Source organism: Apaloderma vittatum, unplaced genomic scaffold (genome assembly GCF_000703405.1).
Source record: "Apaloderma vittatum isolate BGI_N311 unplaced genomic scaffold, ASM70340v1 scaffold9382, whole genome shotgun sequence".
In the NCBI taxonomy this organism is placed as follows: domain Eukaryota; kingdom Metazoa; phylum Chordata; class Aves; order Trogoniformes; family Trogonidae; genus Apaloderma; species Apaloderma vittatum.
The window spans coordinates 1-25,076 of record NW_009701903.1 but is presented as its reverse complement, the minus strand read 5'-3'; the positions used below and the strand labels follow the sequence as shown (position 1 = coordinate 25,076).

Below are 25,076 nucleotides of genomic sequence, written 5' to 3'. Positions count from 1 at the left end.
GGGCACGTCCCCTGCTAATTCTCGGTCTCTCTGCTTGGTCTCTCTCCCCTCTCCCCTCTCTGCACGTACCGATGCACCCTGGACGTTCTCACCACCGTCAGTCCCTCAGCTGGCAGGTAATCACCTTCCTGCCATCTCAGCCACCACAGGCTTCAGGGAAAGGTCCTGCTCCAGCAGCCTCCTCCCTCTCCTCCTCTGGGACTCTTCTACCCCTCTTTCTCCTCAGGGCGATGTTACTTTGTTCTCCTCTCGCCTCCCCCTCCTCCATCACAAAAACTCCCCAACACTAAAGGCAGGACAGCTCAAGACAAAATGAAACCAAAAGAGAGAGAAAGAACACTGGGATTGCCTCCTAAATACCTTTATGGCAGAGGCACTGACTGGCCTGGCCCTGGCCAGAGGCAGGTCTGTCTCCTACCTGGGGGTGGAGGAGTTTCTCAGAGTTTCACAGGAGTCTACCCCTGCTTTTACAAAAAAAAAAACCAACTACCAGACTCAAACCCAGGACACCTTCTCTGATCACTTTTCACAGACTCCTTCAAAGCAGACCACAGACACACAGGAACTCAAAACTTAAGCTCAAGAACTGTTGCACGGAGAAAATGAAACATGAAATGAATGGGAAAGGAAAACTTGCAGGAAAAAGAATAGAAAAAGCCTGAACTGTCTGCCAGATATCACATCTCATGTCACACGCCCCCCCCCCACGATCTGTCATGAGTTCAAGTGTTGGAAAGAGATTTAGGGTTTCTTCCAGGACAGCAGGGAGGGGGAGGATCACAAGAACATCCTGCAGCCAGCAAAGATCACTGCTGAGGTCTATCCTGCTCTGAGAAAACGGCTGGGGCAATTTATCCCTCAGGGACAGGAATTGTCAACGTGACAGCCAATCCTTCAGAAGCCTAACAATACTGATGTTCGTGCCACAAGCCCATACAGGACCTGTGACCATCCCACTGGAAGCAGCTACCTGTGTTGTCCTCAGAACATTTTCCTCCACTAGATATAAATGGTTTTTGTTTTGCACATGGACTCATAGCACTCAGTATCAAACCTGCTGAAGAGAAGGCAGCACTGGGCAGAAACCTGGGGGAGCAGCAGCACCAGATAACAGGTGAATTGGCCCCTTAGCCCCTGCGGGACAGCCCCCCACACTTACAGCTTCCGGCATCCCTGCACCTCTCCCACGATCGGGTAAGAGCATTAGAGCAATTCTTGGGAGCAGTCCTCACAATCTCAGAAGACCTGGCTAAAATAATGGGTTGATGACACCAGAAAGACCTGCCTTTAGCTCACACAACCACCATCACCTCAAAACCAAAACTACCTCACAACATCTAGAAGTGATCCAATACGGTCTCCTGCTGCAGATCCAAATTTGTTCAAAAACATTGCAGTTCACTTTGTATCAGTGGGCTTCATGCTGGATAAAAAAATTTCTCCACCAACAGCTAGCAAAAAAAACCGTCAGAACTTTTTCCTCCGTCCTGTCTAGTGCACAAGCAGTGTGAGTACTGGCCCATTTGTGCTAAGATCAAACGACTGCATCCATGCACAACCAAACTCCTCACTCCAACAATCACAAAGCTGGAGTTTCTTTAATTACTCCCCCAACTACTTTCCCTAAAGCCTCCCCTTAAATTAGATGAATACAAGAACTACAAAGCTTTAATAGCCACCATCATACAGCAGGTATCTCCAAGTCACTATTCCTACCCATAATATCAAGCACTTAAGATGGCAAATTCTCATCCCTTCTTGAGAGAAATACACATCACCAGTATCATACCAATGTATTTACTGCTCCAGACAGAGTCAAAGTTTTTTCGCCTCACACACGCAACTGTCCTTCAGAAAACAGAAATTACAGGGTTCCTTCATCCTACCTTCTTGTCAGCAAACTACCAGGGAATCTTCCTACTTGCTGTTGACCCCCGTGACTGACATTCAACATCATCCACTGGAGCAGACATAAGCAGCAGGTTCTGCTTCGCTGCTGAATATCTGCTATTCTCAAAACAAGCTGCATCTCAACAGGGACTTACACACCGAAGTAATTAAAACTGGAGAACTATTCATGGGCTAATTCTGAACACTTTTAATGGATTGTACCAATTCCTACACCTGGTTTTATGAAGTATGTTACATTCCATAAGATGTGATGCCATCTGGTAGATGTAACATGTATCTTCTGTCCCAAGATGAAGCAAGCGATCCCATAAGGCTCTTACTGATAACTTTTCAAAAAAAGAGGTATTTCTTGGCTTATTGCGACAGGAAAGAGTTCTTGGTGAAAGAAGCAGAAAGCACTCCAAGTTTTGCATATAGAACTCTGAAATAATTTTCACAGACACCCTAGGATCACGTTGCAATATAAGGATCTTCAAGAACACAAAGTTGACTGGCACACTTTACTTTTACTTTCCAGTGTAAAAAAATCTATTTTTGCACTTCTTCCCATAGAAATATGCCACAAGTAAGAAGCAAAGGATTAGAAGCTAGGCAGAATCTTTACCATATAAACTGAAGAGAAAGCGTAAAAACAGAGAGATAGCGAAGTCTCTGCTAAAACCTTTCATCTACAGCAAGAACTTTGCTAGATTCCCTTTCCAGTAGCCAGTTACACTAAATTAATTGTAATCACAGGCCTTTTAAGAGGTTTAAAAAATAAACAAACAAAACCAAAGAAAAATTACATCAACTTTAATCCCTGCACTCCCACCCAAAGAAGAAAGCCTGAACACAGTAGGCAAAAGGAAAATACCATCTCCAATATTCAAATATCATGCATTAGAGTAACCGCTAACACTTGCATGTTGCTAGCTGCTTAGGTATATTGCAAATGCATTATCTGATGCAAGCAGGATATTTTCATATCAGGCTGTCTGACGACTTGAATGTGAATAAAAGTTTAAACCAGTTGTCTTCCATAATTCACGTTACATTTAAAAATAGACTGCAGTCAGGCCAGTTCCTTTCAGCAAGCTGAAAGTTAAAAACTAACAACAGCGTCATAGCGATGATTCTTCAGTCTTCATCTTTTTTGTTTGTCCATTTGAACCACACTGCAGATCCTGCCTTTTCTTTTTCTGCTGCTGTAACCTTTCCTCCTTCCTCTGCAGGTACGCAGCCATGTTATCAAATGAAGCCTTGTAGAGACTGCTGTAGTAGCTCTCTGCACCCACAAAACCTGCAATTGGACAAAGCAAGAACGCAAGACAAGTGTTAATTCCCTTGGTGGCTCACCAATTATTTCCTGTGCTGTAACTCCAGATAGCGACATTTCATCTTGTTTAATGTAGTCCTATCCACTTTACTCAGTATTAGCATTTACACCATGTAAGTCTGATTTGTGTTGGTAAGCATCTTGTCCTGCATTTACACAGCCAAGCATAGCCTCCATTTTTAGGCTAAAAAATCTGCACAGAGGCAAGCACTGACATTCAAGCAAGAGAGAGCACAGAGCTCTCTTTACGCATTAGACACTTGCAGAACTTGAAGGCTCTTGTTTTAAAACAACTGCTGTCAGCACTTAAGACATCCCATTGGAGTTGTTCCCCAAGACTTAAGCACTGCAAAGGGCATACGCTACCTGACTGTGCTTAGCTGGCTTGTCTCCTTCAGTATTAACTTAAAACACTTCAAACGGTGATGTCCTACAGCACATACACATTTCTAAATATTTCCACTGATGGCTCTGTTACGCCTTCTGTGAATTCAGCGTAATATTCAGCACACCATCTCCAAGACAGTAAGTTTAGACAAGTTTAACAGGGAACTACCATGAAAAAAAACCAAACAAACAAACCCATCAGACTTTCTCTGCAGACAATACAGAACAAGACTTGCTGGCTAGGTCCACTTTTCTAAAAATCGTTAGAGTGGTACCTGACAAAGCCATTTACCTCTAGTTCTCTTTGTATTCCTATCTTTTCCCACTGGCAAAAATTCTTGATCTTAAGGGGCAAATGCACACAAATACAGCATTTGCTAGGGTTTGGTCCTGAAGCCAGTGTGCTGCGCCCCAGTAACACACACAGCATATTGCCTTGATTACTGGTACACAAACAAAACAACTTTCCCTCACTGGTACTGGATCTTGCACTCGCATAGTAACCAATTTACTGGCCTTCAGCCCTGGGAGAAATTGCATGCTCTAAGTTTGAATATTCATGCTACTCTCTACTTGATCAGTCCACACTAAATCTTGCTGTATCTTTTCCTGAGATCAGTTACAACAGAACATCAAACTGTTCAACATACTTCGAGATTGCCCTACACATCTTAAATCCACAGAATCATCCATCAGGTCAAACAAGTTTATAAAAGGATGACATGTAGGCAGTAAAACTGGGTTTAAACAATATAATGATCACCTTTTTTAAATGAAACAACTACCTTTCCAAGCACTAATTATGTACTGGAATAAGTGCTCATCAAGTGAGCCTCCCGTTACTAATTAACAATAATAAACCCTGTCAGCTGAGCAGTCCTCCCTTCCCAGCTGCAGATGCAGAGGGCTACTGTGTACTGCAGTAATTTGCTATGCCAGCTAATTATGCTCAGACCCTCTTCCCCTGCCTGCTCTTTTTACTTGTCTGTTGCTCATTTTCACTCAGACCTCATAATTATCTGCCTGGCTGTAATTATCAAGCCTGCAACATCTATATGCCAACACTCTCCCTTCCAAAGGAGCACGTGACTTCCTCTTGGATTTCAAAGACTGTACCAACTTAATGCCAACATAATGACCAACTTGATGACAGCTACACCCTAAACCATCCAATATTAGAAACTAAGAAGATTTTTACGTTAGACTGTACATTCCTGCAACTCTTCCATTTATGTGGGTCAATCACCTCTACATATGACCACCAAGAACAGACTAAGAGACTAGTGGAGACTGTAACATCTTCTTTTAAGGAAGAAGGTTCCCAGTCTCCCAGAAAAGTACAGGAGACAGATTTCAATTAATCAAATCTCGATACATAATGAGACATCCATTAGCACATGCCACAACCTTTCTCTACCCTGCAGCCACCACTGCCGCAATTTCAGCTTTTAAATAAAGTTGGGTGGCTTTTAAATACAAAAAGTCCTGGAAACATAGGGTGCTGAATTAGTAAACCATGTACTGTTTTTCTACCAGAGACTGGAGTTGGAGCAGCAATCAAGAAAAGAAAAAAAAAATTAACCGACCCTGATACCCATTGATTCAATCTGTGATGGTACCATTCAGGGTCACACCCTTCAACCACAGCAAGGTCCACATGATCTGCCTTGCCAAGGCAGATCTGACTGGCTCATCTTTACAACAAAGATGCTCCTCCCATGGCTATTCCATTCTTACTGTCTCCACTACACTTCTGATAAAGTGTCACACCTGGGTAAGAGATGACAAACAACAGTATTTGGTATCAGAGCAGTAAGACAGACTCCAGGAGCTCTGTCATATGGTGTTTTGATACCTCCCTCTGATAAGGTGTCTATATGAACATTTGTATCCTGGGCTGCATCAAGAGATGCGTGGCCAGCAGGTCGAGAGAGGTGATTCTGCCCCTCTACTCCACTCTCATGAGACCCCACCTGGAGTGCTGCATCCAGTGCTGGAGCCCACAGCACAAGAAAGACCTGGACGTGCTGGAGCGTGTCCAGAGAAGGGCCACAAGGATGATGAGAGGGTTGGAGCACCTCTCCTGTGAAGACAGACTGAGAGAGTTGGAGCTGTTCAGTCTGCAGAAAAGAAGGCTCCGAGGAGACCTTATTGTGGCCTTCCAGTATCTCAGGGGGGCTACAAGAAAGCTGGTGAGGGGCTTTTTAGGATGTCGGGTAGTGACAGGACTAGAGGGAATGGATTGAAGCTAGAGATGGATTGGTTCAGATTGGACGTTAGGAAGTTCTTCCCCATGAGGGTGGTGAGACACTGGCACAGGTTGCCCAGAGAGGGGGTGGAAGCCCCATCCCTGGAAGTTTTTAAGGCCAGGCTGGATGGGGCTCTGGGCAGCCTGATCTAGTCAGGGGTGTCTCTGCCCAAGGTGGGGGGGTTGGAACTAGATGATCTCTAAGGTCCTTTCCAACCCTGACGATTCTATGATTCTATAATGCAGATCTAAATACCTACATCACTTTCTGATAATAGTAACCGGAATGTCCTTCATGATCTACACTAATATCCACACCAGATGGAGTGATCAAACAGAAAAATCAACAGCCAGATGAACTGACCTGAACTCCAATTTTGCTCCCATACCTTATGCTTTAGCTGTAAAAATTGCATTTCCTGGGTCTTTAGGCCAAACTTCTCACCTTTAAATGCTGTCCAGTTGTCTTGAAGATATTTTGACATCTTTTGTAATCCTTTGTCATCAGCTACAGGCTGGCAAAAGAAGAAACATGGCATGACATTTTGGGAACAATGAACAACCTCATGTTTCACAGCACACTGAAAAATGCCACAGAAGCAAGAGTGTCAGCCCTCCATGATGTCTTTTAGGCTCCTTTTTTGCAGGACTGCTATAGAAACCTGGCCTGAGAGCACGTGTTCTGCTGGGAAAGCTTTGCAGCTTAAAGGAAAAGAAAATGGATTCCCACTTACTAATCTGTGAGAAAAAGGAATATCACAAAGAACGCATAAGGGTCTGCCATGGGTTTGAGGCTAATGGGAGTTTTTTGTAAAAGCAGGGATAGACTCCTGTGAAACTTTGAGAGCATTGCCGACTCGCAAGTAGGGCCAGGCCAATCAGTGCCTCTGCCATCATGGTGTTTAACAGGTGACCCCAGGCTCTTTCTCTCTCTTTTGGTTTCATGTTTTGCTGTCCTGTCTTTAGTGTTGGGGCCTTTCTGTGTTGGAGGAGGGGCAGGTGAGAGAAGAACAAGGGAACATTGCCCTGAGAAGAAAGGGGGAGAAGAGTTCCAGAGGAGAAGGAGAGGGAGGAGGCTGCTGGAGCAGGGCCTTTCCCTGAAGCCTGTGGTGGCTGGGATGGTGTGGTGGCTGAGATGGCAGGAAGGTGACTGCCTGCCAGCTGAGGGACTGACGGTGGTGAGAACGTCCAGGGTGCATCGGTACGTGCAGAGCCCCGTGAGAGACGGGAAGAGAGACTGAGCATCAGTGTGGGACGTGCCCAAAGTGATCTGTGGCCCTGAGGGACTCACAAGGAGGAAGAGGATTGCCTCCTGTGAGGTGGACACCATGCAGCAGAAGGAGAGACTGCAAGGAGCCCTCTTTCTCAGGGAGGAGCTGCCATGGACCACGAGTAATGGCCAGATGGATCAAACTTCTCACTCCCTGCTCCCCTTGCACTGATGAGGGGGAAGGAGGTAGCTGGGAAGATGGGAGGGTGGGGGAACAAAGGGTATTTCAGATCAAGTTATATTTATTGATGTATTCCTCCTCCTATCCTTGTCTACTTCATAAATGGTGGTGGTGAATGTTTTTTTCTCCCCAAGTTGCTCCAGTTCTTTACCCGTCATCTTAAACGGTAGATTATTACCTTCCCTTTCCTTAATCTCAAGCCCCTGAGGCTTTTTAGTTGAATTCTCTCCCTCCACATCACTGTGGAAATGCAGGTGGAGGGAGAAGTGAGCTGGAGACCGCCTGGTTCTTTGTCCCAAGTCGGCTTGAACCACAACAGTGTCAAAGACGTTTCATTTAAAACCACTTCACAACTACACCATAATTAGCTGGGGACTTAAAGAGATAACAAGCGAGTTTCCAGTTGTTTAATAGGCTATTACAGAGAGCTTGATAGCACATCCCTCAAATTTGACTCCCTGTTCACAATGAAAAAATAAAATAAAATAAAATCCCCTAATGCTTCCAGAATGTCCCGTTCTCCAAAGGATCCCTCAGAGGCAGGCACAGGGAAGGCTGTGTGGAAAGAACCTCTGAGCAAACCACAAAGGGCTTTTGTCATTTTGTAGGGTTTGTGGGTTTGTGTGTTTTTTTCAATAATCGGTTGTAGCACACAGAAAGCACAGGCAAGAGTTTAAAGTACCGAGTGCTGACAACCATTGTGCTTGATCCCGCTATGACAGATGTCAGCTTTACCAGAGAAGAGACCGCTATTCGTAATGAGCTCTCAGAAGCTTTGTGTTATACACAGATCAAAGAAGTAGAATGACTAGCTATGATTTTTACTCAGTCTTAAGACATAGAGAAGTGTGGCAGCTGCCACGGCCGACCCAGAGCTAAAGAAAAAGGGAAGGGGGGGCCCCTGCCACAGCAGACGGTTTACTCCCTTTCTGTTACGGCCTCAAGACCATTCAAAACATTCAGGACGTTGGCAGAACAAAAGTATCTACCTTCCACTGTCCATCACATGGTCTGTACAATTGAAGAGGAGCTTCACTGTCTTCCTCCAAAATCCACAGATCTCCCGTTTCCGCAAAAGCAATGTCCCAGATTTTATGCTTCAAGGAGATTTGTTGTCTGTGAACTAGCTGCTGGGCAATGGCATCAAGCTGAAAGACGTAGACTGTGGGAACACTTTTGAAAAGAAAAACTTAATTACCATTATTACCAAATCCACCTACAGCCATCACTTATACAACAAACTACAAACACCCACTCTAATTCCAAACGGAGCCAAAGCGGAGTCGTTAGGAACTGCAAAAAATACCCTAGCACTTCAGGTGCAGTTCGCTTACGTGTTCCGAGGCAGAAGCTGTAAACACCTAACACGTCAAATGGCTTTTCAAGTGTTATATGAAAGAAGGCAGTCAACACTGCCTTTTCTTTAACAGAAAAGGTAGTAAAGGGAATTTCATAAGGATTACTACAGATTTATATAAGGAGTGTTGCATCATAGCACACTGGTCTACAGGGCTTCATTTGAAGAAACGCGTGGCTAAGCACCAGTCAAAATAAAACAGAAAAGGAATTACATGCCAGGGTGAAGGGAGGGAATGAGAGGAACAAGAAACCTTGACACAGCTGAAGAACAGGACTCACACTGCATTCATTTCTACCCCTCTCATCGGCACTTGCTCCTCTAGCAGTCACAGCTCCTATACGCAGAATCTCCCTTGGACAGGTTCCCTGTGCACAAGGCAGGACACCTCTCCCCTCTCCTGAGTCACCTACCAGGTCCACATGACAGCACTGTTCAGAAATGCCAGGCTGCGGAGCTGGAAATAAAGCCTGATGCAGAGCACGGCATGGCCTCTGGGCTAAGTAACACAAGAACACCGCTTGGCTGACACAGCTTCCCCTCTGGGGCCAGTTTGGACACCCATGTAGAAGGAGTGATGGGGAGCAGCTGAGGCTCCTCGCTCTGGTGAAAAGCAAGTCTGCTGAGGGGACAGATTGCCGATTTCACTGTACAGGCAGCTCTGTGAGCCATTCTCTTTCCCATTGTCAACAAGAACTGTGCTGTGGAAGAAGAGGGGAAGAGGGCTAGTCCACCCCTGCAAGACATTCCCCTGTTTGTTGGACCTGTAAGGTTCCTCAATGCTTGAGCCCTTCAGCTCCCAAGTGCTCTCTCCTCATGCAAATACATACGATTGAAGCCAAAAGTCAACATAGCCTCTTCACAGTTTCAAACTGAAGAAGTATTAAACCGCTTCAAATGCTCAACAAAAATGGACAAAATCATTTACAGGAGCAGAATAAGGTAATAGAAGTTTGGCCACTCCATCACCTCATGTCCTTGAGTAAAAGCTAACACAAATTGTGCAAAATCTAATTAAACCAGGAAACCCTCACGCTCACCTCTGCACCCAGATCAAGCACAATAAGGACTCAGAGGCTCCCAGTGAGGCCACAGGCATGCCTGGGATGCTCAGAGAGCCACAGGACCAAGTACTGCAAGCTAGAAGAAAATTAGGACAGTCAACGGGGAAAGTTGCTCTTGCTTTTCTGGGACCTGTGATGATTTTAGCAATTATTCCATTTATTCTTACCAGTCACATAAAACAGCAACATAATCACCTTGACAGCAGTAGGTTATTCTTGACACAGGGTATTTCTAAGGAAATGAAACAGAAATGTCCTTGTAAATTAAGAGCATTTATGGGCAGAAAATTCATGTTCCATTTCATGCCTTAGCCTTTAAAATTTAGCAGATGCCTTAATTTACAGCAAGTTCAGCAACATAATTACCCTTAAATCACAGTCAAGTATATTTTTGCACTGATGTTTGCTTTTTTATGAAGTTTTCCAGGACATTCTCCCCTCACAGCCATTCAGAGATCAAATGTAAAGGTTTCAGTGAACTACTCTTAATAGACAAACTAACAGACGAAGAAGCACACTACCTTCAAACATTCTCTCCTGCAATGGCAAAACCATCAACATTAAGCCTGCTCAGCTGGGGTATCATACCAGCAGTTTAGAGATTATAAACATAAGCCATTAGCTGCTGTTATGTTTGTTAAAAAATGAATACAGTGATGCATAACTAATATTCTTGCTGCACTGCCTGTTTTCAACCTGTGTCTGAGTGATGTCATATCGCTTAACAGAAAACATGTTCTGAAGAACAGGACAAGACTGCCTGAGGCCACTTTCCTCATTTAAAAAACCAAAACAACCCCCCCACACACATGCAACAACAACAACAAAAAAAACCCACATCTCACATTTCAAATTCAGAAGAAATAGAGTTTCATCTGGGAGAGAATCAGAGAAATATCTTTGCTGCACAAACCACACTGCTTGAGATACATAATAACTGATTTGAAGCTCCTTGAGTGGGGAAGTAAGAACTTGGAGCAGAGAAACTGCAAGAAGATGCCCCAAGGTGCTTTTTCAGAAGCATCTATTATATAATGTGAAAGCCAAAACTGCAAGGCAGAAGGCTGGTTCTCAAGTATGTTTTATAAGTAGCGATAACACCAGCACTTCTGATTAATAAAACCTTCCTACTAGAGAAATAGCAAGTTATTCCCTTTAGGGCAGAAAAAATACATTTCTTCTTGCCACTCTGCAGGCAGAATTCAGATGCATCCTCAAGTCCTCTTCCCTTTTACCCCTTTTCCAGCTTTCACCTCTCTCCCTGAACAACACTGGTTTTTTTCTAAGCCGAATTTGGAAGTAACCATGAGATTTTACCCCTTGAGCTACCAGCTGATGTACAGACACTGTACACTTCAGAATCTCTCACTTCAGAGTTTTGTAATCCACGTAGGAAACAAGATGTATAGCTTCCAAACATTCAAGTCAGCAAACTTCATACCAGTAGCTAACTGTTTTGTCAACAGTACATGATGCAACTACTAAAAGATAAACCAACTGTGGGAAAGAGTTTAGAGTGTTAATTAATGGCATAAATACAGCTGAAAACCAGGGTTACACAGTGCATCTCCAGCACATGAGGGGAAAAATAAAATAAAATTTAAAAATCCATTGTGTGACACAATCTCATGGGGTTAAGCAAGAACAACAGCATGCACACTATTTCACTCACATACTTGACCGCCTGTTTGGACAGAAGAGGAGCACTTTATAGAAAACATTATCAAAAGGTTGATATGTTTCAGGGCTCTTGGGAACAAGTGGGACTAATCTCTTGCTAGTCTGCAGAAATACTAGGTTGTTAGTCCATATTTAGCACTGGGACCCAGGACCCGTATTTCACACAGACATAAAAAAATGCTTATGGTTCCAAATATCAGGTAAGGTGAGTGGGCTGAATCAAAAAGGTTCTCTGTAGCCAGTACATCTAAACACAGTTATTGCAGCATGGAGCCATTTATACCACAGCTTTAGAATAGAACTGACAGCTCCTATTGTAAACCACCAGTGGGCTCTTTAGACATTTAAGGGAACAAGTGAAGATATATATATATACACATACCTATATGTATTAAAAAAAAACCCCAAACCTGTGCTATTTATTTCTAATAACAAAGCTCTGCCTAGCTCTGCCTGTCTCATGACAAACATACACTGCAAGTGCAGCAGTGGAAGCGCCCACCTACAAAGCAGAGTGTCAGAGAGACAAAGGGTTCTGTGAACTTGAAGTACACAGCAGCTCCTTCCCCACCTTCACTGGGGGTGGGCAGAAGTATTTTTTTATTTGAACCAAGTCTTAGTTCAGCTGGACAGAGACAAGAAAATGCATGTTCTTCACAAGCTCTTTCCTCTCTATGTGTGGGTAAGCTAACAAACAGCAAAGTGAATGCAAGACCCACAGTAGTATCTTGTTCAAGGACAAGCCTGCAAAACCAGTTAACTTAAAGATGACCTACATGAGCAGTCTGTGATAAACAGATGTTCATCTGACCTTATTCAGCATTTATGACACCATTATCAGCTTGCCAACATCCTAACTTCTACTTTTGATGTCCTCTGTGAGGTGACCCTATGAAAAATTAATGTACTGGAATACTGGGGTAGAGTTGTGCAATTCATGTTCTGCACAGCTTCTGCTGTCAAGAGCATCAAATGAGGTGAAAGCTCCAACGCAGGAAAAATATTTATATAGCACTACGAAATTAGAGAATTACTCTCATTCTAAGTGGGAGGATCTGCAACCCACCAGCTGAAACCAATGCTACACTGCTCAAAATCACTCCTACATTCCCAAACAGACATATATTCATCATCTACCAAGCAAAATAAGCCCACGTTTATGTGCTCACAAATAAACCCGTATTTATAGCCCCACCATTACTGATGATTCCATTATCACTGTGCTTCAAGTTGTGTTTCAAGCTTCAGTGCATTCACAGTGGTTATCAACAGTAAAAATGAAATGCAACGTGGAAGGAAAGGAAAAACACTTCTATCCCCATCTGATCTTTGGTTGCCAGAGTCATTTGCAGACAGCGTGCTAGTTACAATCTACAAAGTGCTTGCTCAAGAGATTGTTCCCTTAAATTCAGACTATAAGCATCCCATTAGGTTGCACAGATGATCTTTGACACACCTGGATTTACAGTACAACTAAGTATTACCCCAGACATCATCTTTGACATTACTGCCACTACGATGCCAGCAAAACACAAGTCTTCTTTCCCCTTTGGTCCCGCCAGCTATCGAGACAGGAACTGTTCTGAAAGAAGTACATATCGACAGCTGTGTGGTGACACAGCACAAAGGTGGCAATGCACCACATGAAGGTTTAAATTTGTCATTCATCTGTCCGTAACCACTGGGACGCTGCCTGATCGTTGTTCAAAGTATGTACGAACTCTGGAAGTCACTCGAGTCTTCCACACCCCTTAAACATCCTGTAAATTTAGTGCCATCAGGGACAGATTTTAAAACACCTATAAGACCAGGTCGTAAGCAGAACTTCACAGACTCAATGAACAGGCTGCCGTGAGGTTTCCAAGACCACTGTTAGGAGACACACATGGAAGTAGATAGAACTGCAAAACATGGCAGGGATGGTGCTGTGTTATATTTATTAATCCACAGTCTGTGAGTTTTCCCCTTTCTGTCATTGCTTGCTCCCACCAAGGTAAAGATGTTAAACAGAGACTCCTCAAACAGTTCAAGGACACTCCAAATTTCTACTAAGAGACTCCATCAGCATAAAGAGTATCCTATGGAAGGGACTTTCAGATGCATCAGGAGACAAGGCAAGTCTAAACTACATTCAAAAGCCTTAAAAATATTCTGAGTTGGAGATTATTCCAGTCTAAGCAACAAGTAACATTTATAAAATTAATAATAGGATTCCCCACTTCACAGCTAGTCGCTTGCTAGTCCTCAATGATCCAATAAAGCTAGAAGGCAAAGCATTTTAAAATAAAAACATTCTTCCCTCCAAAGGAAATGTCTTGCAACATTATTGCAGAATGGATTCATGGCTGTCATACCACATTGTTTCAACAAAGCATTCTCATTAGCTACTTTTGAGCACAGAGATAAAACACTTTGGCTTTTAAACTCCCCCAGCCAAATTATTTCCAGAAAGCTACAGGTGGTAAAGTAATTTTGTAGGTTTGCTTCAATCTTAATTCTCCCTCCCTCACTCAAATCCTGCTGCGCCAAGATCCAGAAGATACCAGTTAGCGGCTTGTCAACCTAATTTGGTATACACGTTTTCTGCTTGTGAACAAACCCGCAGCAATAGCTACTTTAAAGACTTCAAGCACTAGATTCGAGCTGAAATGAGCCAGAAACTTCATGAATGTGTACAGCGGGTGTGCTTTAAAGCATGCTTTCAAGTTCAGGAGCAGGTTAAATTGTCCACATAGATACTACTATGAATTCTTGCTAACAGGAACTGTAGGCTGAAACCAAGATTTCCAGTACTGAAGCTCTGAATGCTGTGACGCAAGTGATTGCCTTCCTGGGTTTAAGTACAGACACAAAGTTGCATGTTATTATTCCAACACAAAGAACAGCTTGCTGATGTCTTTACACATAAAAAACTGTGAGTTGTCAGGCCTGTCCCTAGGAGGTTGGTTCTTCCATGGATTGTGTTACCAGCTCAGTAAATGGGAATCCCATTAACAAGATCAGATCAGACCTATACAGACAGCAAAGAATCTCTCAGAGATCTTCAGGAATGGCTCCCAACTGTTGGGAAAGGCTGAGTAGAACACACTCTGACTAACAAAAACCAGAACAAAACACAATGGAAGAAAGACAGAACTTCTCAAACCAATTTCAGCCTAGATACAAATTCCACAGTGGATTTGCCCCAAGAGCCATGTATGGCTACAGGCTTTGCAGTCACCTAACAACTGGGAGACAGCTGTGGTCTTCAGAGGAAGAAGTGGGCTTGGAAATTCATGTGAAAAACACGCCCAGTAGGATGGGGGTGCAAGATGAACAACTCTTAAGATGACCCACCAGATTAGCAGCTGGCTTAACACGACATACACAGCAGGGACAAGGAGGAGTGCTGTTTCATAGCTGACAGGTCGTGTGCTAACTCATGTGACAAGAAAGAACAAAACCAGAGATGGAATACTGCCAGAACCACTGCTCACATCAGATCAGAATCCCAAATCACAGTAGCACCCCAGATGCATGTGCATGACATCACTCACATACAGGCTGGAAGCAAAGGAGAGCTCCTGGGGTGTTCAGTTTACATGTAGGGCTCGTATCTTTCCATTTTGCATGCTGTCCAGCTTCAGAACAATCTAAAGGCACACACCCAATGTTTTGACTCCACAGGGCAGTACTATTGCAGTTGAATGGTTACAAATGTTACAAAGCTTCTTTTTGCTCAGAAAAATTGCAACTTTGACTTGAAATTTTAAGTATTTTTTTTAAATGGCTGAATTTTTAGGTCTTTCCAATGCTACAAGATATTTTCTGGCTACAAGATTAAGGCATATGTGTTTTTGGAAAAATTTTCAAGTGAATGTTTTGTCTAGTGTCTAAAAATTATATATGGAAGAGTTACAAACAGCTTCTTTTGGTCACTGCTTGGCAGATTCTAGAAATGTACACAAAATACAGGAAGGGATTTCAGGGACTTTCTTCCTTTCCTGAAATCCCAAGCTATTCTAACAGTTTCTAGGTCTCACAAAACTTCCAAACTCACCAACAGAAGGGAGGCACTTCCTAATAAGATGCAACAAACAGGTTTGGGAGTCACAAGGATCAGAAGCACAGCAAAACATGCATGGGCGTACCTGGTCAGTTTTGGTCGTTTCAGGGCCACAGATGCTACTTAGATTACAGCAGTACACTTCTTCCCCGCTTTTGTACTCCCAAAGTCTCAGAGTTGAGTCCTGGACAGATGGAAATGGACACAAGTCTATTACTAACAGCACCCCAGGTAAAGAGAAGCCATTCGTGGCCTTGAGCTAAATCTCACTTCCCTGAAGAGCTTCCCACAGAAGCTGCTAAACAGTCACTTAGTTAAGACCTCAAATTGTAGATAAAGCACTTTAATTAACATATTTTTTCCCCTCCATTCTAAATTATTCAATCATGCTAACTTTAATTCTCCTTTTGAAGTGGAAATTGGGTAGCTGAAGGAGTGCACTTCAAGTCTGTCTCAAACAGCACAGTATTACATGTGCTCAGCATTTTAATGGCAATTGTTTCCAGTTGCCCTTTTCTGCCCCTACTCTTGTTATCACCCAAATTCTCATTTGATTTAGTAACCTCCTGGAGAGAAGCTTAAACACCTCTGTGGAAACACAGAGTCATCAAAGAGCATTTGCTAAGAAAGAAACAGCCCCACACAGCATTAACACTACAGTTGCTTAAAGAATTAAGAGAATAAGAGACATGAACCTTAGGGAAGCAAGAGCAGCAGCTGAAAGCAAATGCTAAGAATTACTATGATCTTCACATCTTCCCAAAAACCACTTTTTGTTTCCTATGCGGCTTTCGTAGTTTGGGGAAAAAAAGAACATTGTTTCCCTTCTTTTAGATCAACTCCATCTACTCACTCTGGCATGACAGGAGGATGCCATCAATTTAAGAGAAGGGCCAGAAGGAGGGAAAGAAGGGAACACTCACTTCTCCAGTCCTCATCCAAGTATTGTGCAGAACCGCACTGCAATCTCTACACAACATGCACTGGATTTACCATGAGGATGTACAGACAAGGATCTAATTCAGACTAAGTCTCAGGGGAAAGCAGGTGGGAGGGTGTGCAGGGAAAAATCTTCTTCTTTTGAAAGAAAAAAAAAAATCGCTGTGATTCTAAGGCCATTCATTCTCAATACACTTATTACTGTGGCAGGCTGGCATAATACCTATCTGCTTCAAAGTTGTTCAGTAGCTCAGTGACTAAAGTTTGTGCTCCAGGTCAAGTATTAAAGCTGAAGAAACACTGAGGACTTTGTGATTCCTCCATCTCAAAGATCTTACGAAGCTAGCCTTGCAATAAATCCAGTAAATGGTTCTTACGTGATCTAGAAACAGAACAGCTGAACACTCAGCAGAAAGCTGAGAAAGTGAGGCGAAGGAGCGAGTGAGAGGGCATGCTGTAAACCATGAGAGATTATTCCAAGTATCCCGAGGAACCTGGGGGAACCACAACCAAACAATAGCTCTAAAGGCTAAAGTTCCAAGAAAAATACTTTTCGGAAGAAATTGCAATACATACCCCAGAAGCTGACAACAGCAGATCAGGATAGTTGGGTATTACAAGTATTCTGCTTACAAACCTAAAGGGAAAGCAGTCAAAAGTTAAAACTTTCTTGCATGACACTCTGCTCTTTCAACACACACAGTAAGAGAAAACACCAATATAAAAAGAGAACCTTACAATAAACAGATTCTTCACATCCAGATAATTAGGAGGAAGAAAAAATATGTGTACAGGACTTAATATAGTACACATACACGATGCAAACTACTGACTTTCTACTTAACAGAAAAATACTTCCCCATCTGCACTCAAGGAATTATACTGACTTCGTTCCAACTGAGAAAGTTGCCATTTAGACCACAAAATGCCAATGGAGACAGATTTACTTGGGTAGCCTGTTCCCCTTTCCCAGTTCATGCTGCACATTAAACACATGAATCAACAGATGCTTTTAAAACACAACAACCGCGATGACTCAAGTCTTCAGAGTATCAGATCTTTCTTATCACAGTTGGAGATCATTCAAAAGCAATTTTTACAAAATTTTTAAAACAAGCATGTGGCAATTTATCACCAGTGTCTACAGTTACTTCTGAAAAACAAGGTTTCAGGCTATGTAATGCTGCGGTGTCTACCATGACTTATCTGCCGGGTAATGAGGGTCTGGACTTCTGGAGCTCATTATTATCCCAGAGCTCAGCAACTTAAACATAGTGACCTGAGCAGAACACGATCTGAGTGGGACAGTCTTGCTTTTGAAAACAAGTGTAATTTTAAGGCCATTAAAAAATGAAGGAAAAAGAACACAGAAGGAAGAGATTTGGTCACTGTAATACAAAAGTTTATGTCAAAGCAGTAATGGCAGGTGCTTGCAGGCAAAATAGATCCAGCAAGAATCACCATGCACTCCACTGAAAGAAGAAAATCCAGCAGCGTGGAACAAGGCAATTATAGCTGCTTTATGTGACGCTTTGCCCATTCGTTACTAATTCAAATATTGAATTTTTAAATAAACTTCAACTAATTTACACTAAGTGCGTTTTCACTCTGCAGCCACTAAGGAACTCTCTATGCAGATACAACAGCCCCCATTTAAACGTGTCTTCCTGATCAAGCTCAATTCCTTAGCAAGTAGAATTGTGTGCACAGTAGGTGGAAACATCAGACATGGCTCTGTAAATAAGCTATAGAAACCAACCTGATCAAAGACTACTTAGTTCTTCAACATAAGTAGTGTCGTGCTTTTATACTGTGCCAATTCTACAGAGGTTAGACTACCAAACGATGTTAATATCAGACTGACACTCCAAACCAACCTATATCCTAAATGCTCTATCAAAACATCTTGGGGGGCAAGTTTAGATAGGTTGCTACCCAAGTTCCCCAGTCACATCGTCTCTCTAACTCTTGTTTCTGACACAGTGAGCTGACTGCACCATGTTGCATCATCTTACAGATGAGCATGACTGGAAGGGTGGTGTTATCCCCAAGTAACTCAGTGCCAGACAAGCAGAATTACATGCATTCTCTGCCTTATGCAGGGTCATGTCTTCTCTGTCACATTGTCACTGTGGACTTCGAAATGTAACAGTGGCCATACACAAAATACCTCTCAACTTGCAGAACCTCTCTACCCTAATCCAAAGCCCTACCAACCAACAACTACAACAAAAAACCTCCAAAAGCCCACAAAATCGCATACAGGTGGAAGGCAAAGTCAAGAGGCTTGGAAAATATCACAAATTACAGGCATTTTCAGCAGCAAAAAGTTGAGGATAAAGTCTTTTAAAAGTCTATTTGCCATTTGAGTCTTCCTCATGGGAAAAGGACTACTGAGAAAGGAAAGCACAGCCCCCGCTGTAGGCTGAAAAGGAAGTCCTGATAAACTGGCTAGAATCACAGAATTACAGAATTGCTGAGGCTGGAAAAGACCTCTGAGATCAAGTCCAGCCTATGACCCAACACCACCACACTGGCCAGACCCTGGCACTAAGTGCCACATCCAGCCTCTCCTTAAACACCTCCAGGGACAGCGACTCCACCACTTCCCTGGGCAGTGCATTCCAATGCCTGAAGACAACCCCTATTCCTACGCCAAAACACTACCAGCCTCCTAGCAAGCCAGAGCACATCTGAATCCCATGAGCATAGCTGGCAGGTTGCTTTGCTGCCTCCCACCCTTTGCACCACCAAAATTAGAAGGACTTTCACTTCAGTATGGAGAAGAAAGGAAGGGGAGAGAAAGGAAAGACCATTCTTTCTGTTTTTAAGCAGAGTGAACCTTGCATTTTACTCGATCTAGTAACACAGCAGCACATCATCTTTCTGCTGTAATCCACCTTCCACAGATCCTTCTACTTCCCTAAGTGTCTTGGCCCATAGGAATAGAAGGAATCTCAAGGAAAACACCAAGTCCTTTTTTTCACCTACTAGAAAGTTCAGGTTAACTACATTAAGAAGTGTGATTCCTTGAATCTGTTTTATGGGACAATTCTGCAGCCTCTAGCTCACTGCAGCCTAATGTCCAGGCTTTCTCCTTCCTACTGATACAGCCAAGTAGTTTTGTATTACTACAGCACCCCCAAGTCTGAGCTCTGCACTGAGATACCATTAGATTAGTATCTGTTCAAACCACACAGACTTCCTAAGACGAAAGTAGGTTCCATCCTGAACTAATAACCTACAGGCTCTAGAGTCTCTTGTGGCCAGCAGGTGCCAGGGAGGTGATTCTGCCCCTCTGCTCCACTCTGGTGAGACCCCACCAGGAGCACCACATTCAGTTCTGGAGTCCTCGGTACAGGAAAGACCTGGATCTGCTGGAGCAGGTCCAGAGGAGGGCCACAAAGATGATCAGAAGGCTGGAGCATCTCTGCTATGAAGAAAGGCTGAGAGAGTTGGGGCTGTTCAGCCTAGTGAAGAGAAGGGTCCAGGGAGGGCCTTAATGTGGCCCTTCAGTTCTTGAAGGAGGCTTATGAGAAAGATGAGGACAGACATTTAATGGGGGCTGCTGCAATAGGACAAGGGGTAATGGCTTTAAACTAAGAAAGGGCAGATTTAGACTAGACATAAGTGAGTAATTTTTTACAGCGAGGATAGTGAAACACTAGAACAGGTTGCCCACATAGGTGGTAGAAGCCCCATTCCTGCAAACATTCAGAAGTTAGGCTCAACCAGGCTCTGGACAAGCTGATCTAGTTGATGACGTCCCTGCTTATTGCAGGAGGGCTGGACTGAATGACTTTTAAAAGTCCCTTTGTTGGAAATTAAGATACCTTACTTGTAGAACATCAGAATTAATTGTGGAATTGCTTAAAATTATGATGAATCGCAATTTGTTTTCTCTTATGAGTGACATTGTTTAGAATGAGTAGCCAGATTTACTGAGGCCTTAGACTCAGACTATGGACTTTTACCCAAGCACTGATTAGCTTAGGCTGAAGAAAGGCCCTGAAACCTACGCTAATTGAGGAAGATAAGATCCACAGAAACTGCATCCTTGAGATAAAGCATGCACACCTGCAGAGAAAGAAAGGATCTAATGAAGAAAAAAAGACCCCAGACCCAAATATTACTATTGGACAAAACCATCATGTGAAAGGAGGTGAACTTGGATTGTATAATTGCCCAGGGATTTCTTTGTTCAGGGTCCCTCTTGGACGGTCCCAGCTCAAGCTGAAATAAATCGACTCTGTGGCAGACCCTAGGAACAAAACTCTTCTTTACAGTCAGGGGTTAAATCTGGATCCAGCTGCACCTAGACTCCTCTCCATAAGGAATTTTAGAAAGCAAGGGGGTCCAGTCTGAACCTCACCACTCAGCAGCAGGGTCTTTGCAGACTCTTCTGTAACACCCTTCCAACCCAAAGCACTGTATGATTCTAACAGAGACCTAGCTGTTGTGCAACACGATTCGCAGAGACACTAATTTCATCCACTGAGGCACAGTGAAGAGCTGCACAAAGTAACTTTTGCACACAATGAACTTACTCTTTGTGTCCCAGACAGAAGGATACAATACTATAAGGAGCCTTTACCAAGCTGACTCTGATCTTCTCATCTCTGTCTGCAGTTAGGATATACCGGTCATCAGGACTCAGTGCCTGTTGGTAAAAGAAGAGTTTCAGTGACCAGAAGTTCAATGACAGTTTTAATATAATTCTTCCTAATCAGGAGGCAAAAAAAAAACCCCAAAACAAACAGAGCAGTAAAGTACCTGTTTCTCCTGATTCTGAATGTCAGCTGCAAACAATAAGCCATACTTTCCCACAGACAATGGAAGCATAAATCTTTATGACACTAACTTTCTTGCTTACTAAGACAAGCAACACTGACTACCAGGCCTAATGAAAGCTGCTGAGCTCCCACGGTACAGGCAGAAGTTTCACTGTCTTAAAAAGAAAGAAATCTATCACACTGAAGAGTTCAACTGACATGACAGACTGAGTGAGTTCCCACATATATTCCATTACCCGGTCTTCTGTGACTGTGTAACATGAAAAGTTTTTAAACAATCACACTCCCAGAACAGATTACCCTTTGGTACACTTGCTTCCTTACTAAGCTCTGCAGACACAAACTCGGTGGGAAGAAATCCAGGCCACACACTTCACTGACATGGAAAAAGAACACCCGAATCTGGAAAGACCCAAGCACAAGCAGGAATTCAGGTCTGTACACTAGTTACATGGAGGCACACACTCACCACATCCATGAGCAGAGACAAGTGACCCAGCTCAAGTTTTCCATCTGCTTGGGGTTCTGTTATCGAGTAGGAATAGACATCACCAGATTTGTCTGCAACCAGAATCTTATCCTCTGCAGCTGTAACAATCAGGGCAGTACATCTCCTGTTCACGAACCTGAAAGAGAAACAGCACAGTCTGAACAGCTCTGGATGACAGCTTCATCAAGTCTGGATTCAGATCCAGTTAAACAGATCAAGACACTGGACAAAAAGTTCTCAGATACAACATTCTTGAAATGTCAGCGATGAGAATAGTGTTAAGGCAGAGTATAGGGCTGAAATAGCACTTTTGAGACCTATTAAATGATGAGTTTATGTAATAGCAAACACCTGGGAGGAAGGAGAAGAAGAGACCACTAAAGCTGCATGCTTGCGTATTGCTTAACTTGCTCAACTGAGCATGAAACCTTTCGTACTGCCTGCTACAGAACACCAACGCAAGTTACATAGCTCAGCTTTAGCATTCTTTTTTTCAAGCAGAGATCCTTTTGCCTACATTCCCAGTTTCCTAATAAGAGGCAGTGATGTTCCCAAAAAATCCAGCTGTGGTCCTAGTTTATTTTTTAGCAGTAAAATGAAACTTCAAATAAGTATCCAATGGCATATTATGGGCAAGACATATAGGGCAGGGCCGCAGGGAAGACAAAACATAGAATGAACAGAAATTCTCACTTCTGGTTTTGTCAGTGATTACATACTCCCTATAATATCGGTTAACACACCAAAGGTCGATCATGTGCCCCAGACACACAGCCAAGCTGACAGAGACTCCACTTTTTTTTGCATCTAGGGCCTCACACTTGTCAGAGACCACCAGAAGCACAGGCATCAAGTGCTGAGGTACTTTCTCAGGAAGTCCTTCATGGTCCTCTTTTTTACAAACAATTGTCCCAAGCACCAGCAGAAAACTTGTAACTGGAGGACCTCTGGTGGACAGCTACAGACTGCTTTCTCAGGAGGATTACTAGAGCAGGGTAACAGACAGCAGCATCTCTAAAGAGGTGTTTTTAAGAGAGGTCATGAACTCCCCAAAACGTCTTCTCCAAATCAACTGAAATGGACAGTGCTCTCACTAAACTGCTCAACATCGCTCTTACAGGCCCAACCTTAGTGTTCACTAGGAGTGCGTAAGGCTTCAGTTCTTAAAGATGCAAATACTGTCTTCTGCAATAAGAAAAGAGATAATCCTTTCCTTGGCCAATGATGTAAACACCTGCCCTCTCATTCTTGGTGCGGAGCATAACACACATCACTTCTCGACACGTATCTCTGAATTCCCAAGAACATTAGATTTGTTTGAAGAAGTACAAAAAGAAAGGGGGACAGGAGGAAACTTAGTGATAACAAATGGCAATATCCCTAGTAGTACTATTTTATAACTCTAAATTAACCAGCCGTAACTCCGTAACAAAGTGACATGCAATACCCTGATCCCTTACCTGACACTAATGCATTCCCAGGAAGGCTTTGTATGGAACAGAATCAGACGTTTGCTGTCATCTGTCAAGGCAAAATAATCTCCTGATGGGGAGAAGGCAAAAGCCAGGATGTCATCACTTCCTTTATCTGTCAGGTTTCCATCCTGCCTAATAGAGAGAAGGAGAACAATGGTTCATAACCTAAGAGTTATTGAAATCCTGAAGAAAAGGTTATTCTCACATCACCGAGAAGAAGCATGAAGAACAAAGTAGAAGTCTAAAAGTTTTATTTGTGCTTAAAATGTTGAGACAACTTAAACATTAACACAAAGAAAAAAGCCAAGAAAAAGGAAACTTATACAAAGTCTAAGGCTGATTTGAAATCTGATGACTCAGAGAACACACTTGAAGGAGGACTCATGTCACTGGTTTGTGTTTTTCTTCTAACTGTTTTAGATGGTCTAATAAAAAACGTAGCTTTTTCCCATAACTGTCTTGACCAAGAAAAGTAATTCAGAAACACAGTGTTTCTCTATAATAAAACAAATGTGTACAGTCTCCCTCCTGTGATGAAACAGAAACAAAATACATACATATATATCCATCAGGGTTAGCAAAAACAACCCAGCCATCACCTGATCAAATAGTCATCCCATGCCCTTCTTTTATTATTGTCATTGTTACATAGCCTTGGGAGGAGGTGCACCCTCTAGGAAAACAGCACATTACCTAAGGAGATTTTCTCACCCTTTATTTCCCAGGGTCTTCTTCTCCGCATTGACGCAGTCATACACGAAGAGACTATCATCACTGCAAAATAAAAAACAACAGTTTAAAAATACTGGAACTAGAACAATCACAAGCTTAACTACAAAGAGTGTCACCTCTTCTGTAAGATGTGGTTATTTTGGACTTATTTGCGCAACTGACCCCTATCTGGAGGAACCACTCCTGTGAAAAGTGCTGCATATGGGGAGGATGTTTAAAACCTTGGTCTGCAGGTACATGCTCCAAAGAAAATAACTTGTCATCAGCTGCCAAAGTAATTCTGGTATTTTAATTTTGTCAGGCTCGATACGTTGTCACTAGCACTTACCCTGTTATTTTACATACAAGAAACGTGCATCTTGTGGCAGGAAAATCATGCCAGAAAACCATTAAAACCAAAAGCTTTAAAACAATATTCATAGAATTATAGAATGGGTCCTTCAGAGCTCGTGTAGTTCCAAGCCCCTGCCATGGGCAGGGACACCTTTGACCAGACCAGGTTGCCCAAAGCCCCATCCAGCCTGGCCTTGGACACTGCCAGGGATGGGGCATCCACAACTTCTCTGGGTAACCTGTACCAGTCTCACCACCCACATACTAAATAACTTCTTCCTAATAGCTAATCTAAATCTAACCCCTTTCAGCTTGAAATACATTACCCCTTGTGCTATCACTACACATCCCAATAGAGTTCCTCCCCAGCCTTCCTGTAGCCTCCTTCAGGTGCTGGAAGGCCGCTATAAGATCTCCTCAGGGCCTTCTCTTCTCCAGCCTGAACAGATCCAACTCTCTCAGTATGTCCTCACAGGAGGGGTGTTCCAGCCCCCTGATCATCTTTGTGTCCCTCCTTTGGACTTGCTCCAACAGGTAGGTCCACGTCCTTCTGATGCTGGGCACCCCAGAAATGAACGTGATCTCACCAGAGCAGAGCGGAAGAATCCCCCCTCTCGACCTGCTGGCCACACTTCTCTTGATGCAGCCCAGGACGCGATTGGCTTTCTGGGCTGGAAGCGCACATTGCTGGCTCATGTTCAGTTTTTCACCCACCCACACCCCGAAGCCCTTCCCCGCAGCGCTGCTCTCAGTCCACTTATCCGCCCGTATCTGCGCCTAGGATTACGCCGACCCGCAAACGCACCCCAAAAAGGTGCCCGAAGGCCTGCGCCCGGCCCCGCAGGGCTCTCCCCGA

The 25,076-nt window shown here is 43.3% G+C and overlaps 1 protein-coding gene across 1 annotated transcript; it reads right to left on the bottom strand.

The window, feature by feature from the left end:
- Positions 1-3,011: 3,011 nt before the first annotated feature.
- On the bottom strand, positions 3,012-23,929 carry WDR4 (WD repeat domain 4; the record flags this gene model as incomplete). The annotated part of the gene is made up of 10 exons (XM_009879328.1): positions 3,012-3,190; positions 6,307-6,376; positions 8,302-8,485; positions 9,901-9,965; positions 15,544-15,642; positions 16,974-17,034; positions 20,945-21,057; positions 21,660-21,816; positions 23,141-23,287; positions 23,867-23,929. Coding segments are annotated over 10 exons (1,138 nt in total), but the record flags the coding sequence as incomplete, so codon positions are not given.
- Positions 23,930-25,076: the final 1,147 nt, after the last annotated feature.